At 38.6% G+C, this 8,547-nt stretch overlaps 1 protein-coding gene across 1 annotated transcript in view; it reads right to left on the bottom strand.

Moving 5' to 3' along the window:
• Positions 1–3,108: 3,108 nt before the first annotated feature.
• LOC140152314 (uncharacterized) overlaps positions 3,109–8,547 on the bottom strand; it is a 29,267-nt gene continuing 23,828 nt past the window's right edge. Inside the window, exons 12-16 of the mRNA XM_072174616.1 lie at positions 7,698–7,773; positions 7,307–7,461; positions 6,223–6,302; positions 3,855–3,914; positions 3,109–3,267 (exon numbers count right to left, since the gene is read on the bottom strand). Of these exons, the coding sequence (XP_072030717.1) occupies positions 3,219–3,267; positions 3,855–3,914; positions 6,223–6,302; positions 7,307–7,461; positions 7,698–7,773 (420 nt within the window). The 3' untranslated portion in view covers positions 3,109–3,218. The remainder of the gene's footprint in view (positions 3,268–3,854; positions 3,915–6,222; positions 6,303–7,306; positions 7,462–7,697; positions 7,774–8,547) is intronic.

Genomic DNA, 8,547 nt, shown 5'->3' with positions numbered 1-8,547 from the left:
GTCCCGGTTCTCCTTCTCTAATTCTGTGGTAAATTCACATACATGCATTATGCCAATAACACATTACGCAAAGCACAACTTGCATAGGCGCTGCGCCCAAATGTATCTTGCCATTCCATTTATAAGACAAACAAAGAATACACATTTAGTTCAAATTCAGCGCTACATGAATACTACTTGGATTTTATGATAAAAACATAGCCACCATGAAATCCTTTATCATACAGCTTTATTTTGATATTGCACCTATTTTTACAGCAACACTGAGTGGTGTAGCAAAGGGCACCCCCCCATGGTTACACCATTGTACAGCAATACTTACATTTTAAAGACATCAGACTCAAATGCTGCTTCACGAGGCACATTTGTCTTAGTTTTAGTTTGGTATGCACTGTGTTTGGGAAAGCGATGTGGTGGAGACAAGCCCATTCTGATAAACACATCACTTGTTCCTGATACAGAAAATAGAATGCGGGGATAAACAGTGATTTAATTGGTAAGACAGTACACCTCTAAATTCAAATAGACTGATTTTAACATTTTTGGAAGAAATGTCAAAGGTGAAAGGAACTAAGTTACAAATAGAGATATCATCAAAGGAACTCATGTAGACAAAAGTGAAAGCAAAAATATTTAAAAAATTATAAAAAAAAAAAGTTCCAAGGGTCTTTATCAAATGCAATTTACCGCTTAAAATGTGTGTAAATTCACTAAAAAAACACATTGCCAACCGCCCTACTCTAATTTTATGTCATGTTACCCCAATCAAACAGTTTTTTAGGCCCAATTAAAATTACTGGTCAATAGTCTGGGGGGGGGGTCATTAGTTTTAACCTAATCCTAAACTTCACCCTAACTCTAGCCTAAGCCTTAAACCCAGTGGCGTAGCTAGAGGTTGTGGCTCCCGGGTCCAAGAAACTCGAGCCTAAGTCCTAAGCCCAGTGGTGTAGCTAGAGGTTGTGGCTCCCGGGTCCAAGAAACTCGAGCCTAAGTCCTAAACCCAGTGGTGTAGCTAGAGGTTGTGGCTCCCGGGTCCAAGAAACTCGAGCCTAAGTCCTAAACCCAGTGGTGTAGCTAGAGGTTGTGGCTCCCGGGTCCAAGAAACTCGAGCCTAAGTCCTAAACCCAGTGGCGTAGCTAGAGGTTGTGGCTCCCGGGTCCAAGAAACTCGAGCCTAAGTCCTAAACCCAGTGGTGTAGCTAGAGGTTGTGGCTCCCGGGCCAAGAAACTCTAGCCTAATCCCTAAACCCAGTGGTGTAGCTAGAGGTTGTGGCTCCCGGGGCCAAAGCCTAAGCCCAGTGGTGTAGCTAGAGGTTGTGGCTCCCGGGTCCAAGAAACTCGAGCCTAAGTCCTAAACCCAGTGGCGTAGCTAGAGGTTGTGGCTCCCGGGTCCAAGAAACTCGAGCCTAAGTCCTAAACCCAGTGGCGTAGCTAGAGGTTGTGGCTCCCGGGTCCAAGAAACTCGAGCCTAAGTCCTAAACCCAGTGGTGTAGCTAGAGGTTGTGGCTCCCAGGGCCAAGAAACTCTAGCCTAAGCCCTAAACCCAGTGGCGTAGCTAGAGGTTGTGGCTCCCGGGGCCAAGGATACATAATGCCCCCCCCCTGCCATTCTTGAAACAATTACTTGCAGAGTGCATGGAAATTTGCACAAATTCCACTAAGTAATTTTGGTTATAGGCCTAATGCCACTGCGGTTCTTACCATCATTATACATTTGCAGTACATTTTCACAGCTAAGGTGTGATACTTGTAAATTCTTAGTATCTTCGTGATAGCTAATCTGAGCCGTTACCATCCCACAGGACATCTCATTATTACCCTGTGTAGGAAACAAAATTGATCAACTTGGAAAAAGAAAATGTAAAGAGCACCTAAAGACAGAACATTGTAGTTCATTTAAGGGGGTACTACACCCCTGCCCAATTTTGTGCCCATTTTTGCATTTTTCTCAAAAAATATAGCACATTGGGGACAAGTAACATATGTATATTATAGGGTCAAGGACTACAACTACTACATGTACACTGGAAATTTTGTTTCAGCACAGACAACAGTTGTGGAGTTACAGTCAAAAATGAGGGAAAACCAATATTTGATCAATAAATCAATAACTACTTGCTTTGAGTTGCTGAATTTTCAGTACAGTAGTTATAGTCCTTGCCCCTATTATATACATATCTTACTTGTCACCAATGTGCTATAATTTTTGAGAAAAATGCAAAAATAGGCACACAATTGGGCAGGGGTGTAGTACCCCCTTAAGACATACCAAATGGAGATTAAGGTGAGGTCCACTACCCTGAATCTTTATGGCCTCTAAGGCCCCCCCAAAGATGTTTGCTTGCCCTCAACCGATGGCATTACTCTGAAAGCCCCTCTGAGTCCCCCGCAGGAACAGATCCTGGACACGCCGGTGCTACTGGTAGGATGGATAAGACGTGCAAGAATTCATAGGAATGTCCAAGTATGAAAGAGACACAGGCAGTGGCGGCACCAAGAATTTTTTTCGGGGTGTGCAAAGTGAATTTCAGGGGAGCAAAATCAACAAATTTTATGCATAAAATTGCTGCAAAAGTATAAATTTACGTAATTTTTTGGGTTTTGCCTCAAAAGTGTGGGGGAACTGGGGGATCAAGAAAAATATTTTTGGAGGGGGAAATGCTCGTAGCACAGCCACTGGACACAAGGAATGTACCCCACCTCAAAATATTGTGACAAAATCAGGGGGCAGATTTAGAGGGGGTGCACCCGGCACGTCCCCCAATTTTTGCAGAGCGATGCCTGACTGTGTATTGTTGCAGAACGGCGCCTGACTTTGTGCGGGCGCCGAGCCGACGTGACAGCGGTGGTGGCTCGGCACCCCCCTATTGAAAATTCCTGGATCCGCCACTGAAAATGGACCAATATTTGCATTATGCATCTTCCTTTATCCCTCTGTTTAGACCAACATTAATCTCTTCCCTAAAATGGCAACTTTTCATGCACTTAGTATTTTCTCCATTGAGGTCATTATAAAGGCAAGTCAGCGGAACACAGTATTGCTCCCATCTGCCATCAAGTAAACTTCCACAAATTTGGTGGACAAAAAATCATACCTGCACATCTATTTTGTGATCCATGTACTTGTTAATTACATCATCAGTTGAAAATTGATGAATATCTATTAACCATAAGATATGCTCTCTCTGACTGCAATGTTTGACATCCACAGCGTGTAGTTCTACTGCACTCTTGCTGCTCCATTGAAAGTCAAAACAGTCTTCACATCTCTTAAATGAGAACATTGATTTTGGCACAAGTTATTTTACTCAGCAGTTCCCAACCAAGAATGGTGCCACTGGGGGGGGTAGGAGGGGATGTCTCCCCCTCCCACACAAGCTGCAGAAGCCCTGAGCTATTGACTCAAAAAACACCTGCTTTTTATGGGCACACATGCCCAGTGTGCCTATGTCTAAATCCAAGCCTGACTAGGCACGCCATACATGCCATGTAACTAAAAAGCATCATTCTGGGTCGCCCTACTATTATACAGGTGCACAACCCTAATTAGCCGATCTAATTAATAATCATTGTAACACTACAGAAGCATTTCTTACATTTGCTTCTAAACTAAGACAATATGAAGAGTTCAGAACATAATCAGGCCCATACGCAGGATTTCATTTGGGGGGTGCTGATTTTGAAAAAGTGGACTTTTTTCCAAGGGGGTGCGATTTTGTGCACAATATTTGGACCTTTTTTTTGCTCCCTACGCTCGTAAATTCTGAAATTTTGGGACTTTTTGTATACTTTTCCAAATTTGGGGGGGGGACACCCCCTGCGTACGGGCCTGGTTATAATGCAATCTCATACTGACCTTGAGCAATTCTTTATAATGTTCTTTGGCTTCTGCAGCATCTCCTTTGATTCTATGCACCTGAAAGTCCAACAAATGAAACATGATGGAAATATTAGTTGAACGTGTACGCAATGTTTATAAAACAGTACCTACAGTACATGGTGTGCGGGTAGTCGAAACATATCAAAAGAACCGACTGGCTCACGTTCAAAGGAGTGGCTCACGTGGAGTGGCTCGCATTGGTGCATTGGTGACATTATGCGCTGGTATTAAATAGCAATTTTCTTTGGATTTTCTCATCTGTTTGGGCCAAAAAGAAAAGAGGATATGGTCGAATCCAACCAAAAGTGTCCACGGGCCAAAAATAAAAGTCCGAAATAAAATGTCTCCACAATTTTTTTTTTTTTTTTATTGATTGATGACATATTGGCCTTATATGAACCAAAAGTGCCATTACTAATCTTGAAAAATAAATCCAGGACGTGTGATAGTAAATGTGATATCGAAACCCAATGTTACCTACTGAATACCACTAGGATGCTTTCACTATCGCAATACTAATCAACCTAAAACAAATGGAATATTCCCATTAACGCTTTTTTTCGTGTAATGTAGACCACAGGGTGTCAGGGAAATGCTAGCTCAACCAGAAAATATTTGTTTTTATTTTTATAACGCGATCAATATGATCTTAGTCAATTTATGCTAGTTTATTTTTGAAAATGAAGTTTAGGTCAGTTTCTGTATTTTATTTATCAAATGAGTATGAATCAATTTACACATTGTATAAGAACGAGTAGGATATATGTTTTCAAGAATATTAGGAATTATACGCATACACCTAACGCTTTATACAATGAAAAGGTGAAGAAACCGGTATTCGTAGGTATCATGAGCGATTTAACAATATCTATATTGAGTTTAGAGGTTTAAATTTTTCTATTATGGTAATGAATTAATAAAATGGTAGTTTTTAGATCTCTTTCAGATGGTACGTCCAAATGAATAAATGCTATTACCTTAGATCAAAAATTTTTGATGCTTTTAGCAAGATTTTGACCACTTCATTTTGATATACAAGTAGTTAATCAGCAATTTTACATAATAAATAATTGTTGAATGAATCCGTATATGGGTAACAGGCCTCGAAATAAGCCAGAATTTCTGAGGGCCATTTGGGCCCTTGATCTTAAATATTTGAGGGCCCTCACAAATTTTTGTGGGCCCAAATTTGGGTCATTGGTTTTAACCTATGAACCCCACAAAAAAGTGAGCAAATTGCCACAAATTTTGCGGGCCATTTGGGCCCGCCGGATGTGTCTTTTGTGGGCCCTCACTGATTTTCGGGGGCCGAGGGCCCTTGGGCCCTCCTTAATTCGAGCCCTGATGGGTAATAATAGTGTCCTGGGGTACCGCTTAAAGTTTTTGACAATTAATTTCCATAGGTAGGGACACTTCATTACACATGTCATGTATTATGCTGTATTCGTAAGTAACATTTCAGTATTTGTAGGTAAGAATTAGACTTTTGGTGGATATCGCAATCAAAACTTCATTTTATAAAGCACTTTGAATGTATTATTTTCTTTATGTAAGTTTATTGATACTTTAGACCCTATCATGTATTAATAATGTCGGTTCACAGCGGTTGAAAGAGGATTGAAGTAAGAAACAAAGGCACTAAAGTGACTTTAATTTGCTTAATTGCACACAAATCACTTAAAACCGTTATTGCAGACTTGTGAAGTCCATCTTGGAGTCAGTTACGTCTTGTGGCCTTTCGTTTGAGGGCAACTACAATTAGCTTTATACCAGGGTCCATCACTGTGTTGTCTAGATCATGAGACAATGAGAACAGTCGTTTTTTCCATGGTATTCGTAGGTAACCTTAGCGAAAACGTCAAAAGTTACCTTCGTTACCATCGTTTTATTCAAAATCTCGGATTTTGACAAAACTACAACACCTAGAGTCTTGATTTTTGCAGGGTATATTGGTTTAATAAAGTACAATATAATCGTGTAAAAAAAATGAATTTTAAAAATCAGTGAGGCGTCCTCCTCAGCAAATGTTATAATATGGCTTTAACTATTAACTGAGAACTTGTTAGAAAAAAAAAGTTATTGTTTAAATAATATACAACTAAACTACCTCTTGAAATGTCTTACCTTCATTTCTTGCTTGACTAAGACTATTAAATATTTCATGACTATATCCCTAATACTCCCTAGCAACCTATAGGTAACAGAAATGGACAAAATCAACAACATTCCAATGAAACATCTTAGAGTGATAGTTCTTACAGTTTAGATGATGATTCTATCAATTTTGACCCAACTATTAAACACTATTTTACCATGTACTTTCAAGACTGACCAAATCTTTTACCTTTTCTGGTTTTCTAGGTTTATCATGCTAACAACTCTATCAATATCACCCAAGAGGTAGTTAGTGAAGTCATCAAATGCCTGCAAACATTTCAAACACAAATTAACTCTGTCAGGCAAACACAAAGTATACGGTTTATAAATTAGTGGAAATATTTCATTATGTGTATAAAAAGTTTTGAAATTTTTGAGCACCTCAAGTTTATTTTGACTGAGTTTAAGTCTGGGTGAAAAACAGGAAAAAAGGAGAGAAATGAAGCTCTTTGCATTCAGGATTTAAAAACTATGCCAGCTCTTGAGGCATACTATTTTTGTTGGGCATTATAATTATCAATTAAAGGAGCATTTACGTGATCCTAGCATCCTCTTTTTATGACATTTTCAGTAGATATCCACGAAAAAGTTCATTCCAAAAATTTCAGTTGATTCCGATTTTGCGTTTGCGAGTTATGCATGATTATGTGTATTACACTGCTCCATAGACAATGTGTTGTAATTTCGTTCTGGTATACCCATGGACGAAAGAGTAACAGACCGCGTACAACCAGTCAAAGTCCCCGTGTATTGTATGCTACCAGTTCTCGCATATTCATGAGGGCCGATTTAGTTCGTTTATTCGCGCCTGACCATCACGCCAGCGTTGCGTGCCTTCGTATATCTGCGATAGAGCGTTGCGTGCTTTTCGCGATTCTGCGATAGACCGTGAAAATCGCGGTAATTGCCTAGCAGTCTCGCCTGGCGCATTTCATGGAACAATCGGCCCTCATTATCGGATGAGGCGGAGACTTTGACTGGTGGTACGCGCTCTGTCTTATCTTACTCCTCTGTGGGTATACCAGAACGAAATTCAAATGTCACGATATCTTTGCTACACGAATTAATCTTGTACATAATTTTAAATTTTTTGTACATTATGTACCCAGAGGTTTCCAGTGATATAAAAATCTCAACTTTTTTTGAGAAAAGTGGGGGGATGAGGTTGTGGATCACGAAATGCCCTTTTAAATAGAAATTATTTTGTGTGGTGATTTAGAGTAAATTCAAGTACTAATCATTTTGAAAAATGCATGAACTGTCCTACTCACACATGACATATCATTTTTGAGATTGTGTGGAACAGCTGTAAGTTTTTTTTCCAGATGTGTTCTCATGTTGTTTGCTACTGTATTAGCAATATCTGCTATCTGGTTCTCAATGTCATCCTCCATTGCTAACACTATGGCACCAGGGTCTGGTAATCCTACAGACGGGTAAAACAACATGCATAACAATAAAAGCTGTTTTCCATTTTTCCCATTATACTTCTGATTCCAAAATATACAGCACTAATTTTTTGGAATTAAAAAAATATTATTTTGTTTTGCCAAATGAAACATAAAATATAGCCTCCCATCGAGTCAAGTCATAGTTTATTTTGCTCTTCAGTTTGCTGTCTTGTTTGCTACTTAGTTCAATTTGAATAGGGAGGCTTCTTACCTAGATATTTCTTCATTTTGATGATATTATGTAGATGATGATTCATTCTCTCAATGTCATTGATTACAAAACATACCTGCAATCAAAAAAACGTAATTCACACATTATTTTAACTAGGATCATATTGAAAACAGGCTTCTGTTATATTTCCACTATTTTTGTTGCATGATACATGCATAATTATACGTTTTGATAAGATACAACCATGAGTTGTCCATAAATTGTAAATTATATAATTATGAAAATGTAGTATGCAAATAAGCTCATTAATATTCATAAATATGCAAATAACATGACACAAAACTATATAGCACATCAGACCACCATATCCAATTACCATACCAAGTTTGAAGTTGATTGGTTATTGCGTTGGCGCTTCACAGTGGATTAATGAATTCCGAACAGACAAACCAAACAATCAAAGAAACAAAGAAGCAACCATTTGGATAAAACATATTATGTGGCGGCCAAAAATGCAGCAATTTTGATGAATGAATTTTGACGAATTTTAGGGTGTTCTGGTTCAGCCCATGGCCTTTAATTCAAGAAAAATAGGCTTTTGGCAATATGGTCCATTATCTGGTGACACTTCATATAAGATGTTAAATGTGTTTCCTGCAAATTGTAAGTAGGCCTATTCTATTTTAAAACAAATCCAATGATAACATTCTGTTTTTAAATATACCTAATAACACATTATTTTTGTTTGTTTGTTTTTGCTTGTTTCTTTGTTTGTTTGTTTTTTATCCAAAAATGAAAAAACAAAATTGAATAAAAGCACTGCACAACTCTAAAACAACACATTTAGTCTTATGGTAATTTACTAAAACATGCACAGTTCTCTATGTTT

This window comes from Amphiura filiformis, chromosome 5 (assembly GCF_039555335.1).
Source record: "Amphiura filiformis chromosome 5, Afil_fr2py, whole genome shotgun sequence".
NCBI lineage: Eukaryota > Metazoa > Echinodermata > Ophiuroidea > Amphilepidida > Amphiuridae > Amphiura > Amphiura filiformis.
This window is presented reverse-complemented; position numbering and strand designations above follow the sequence as displayed.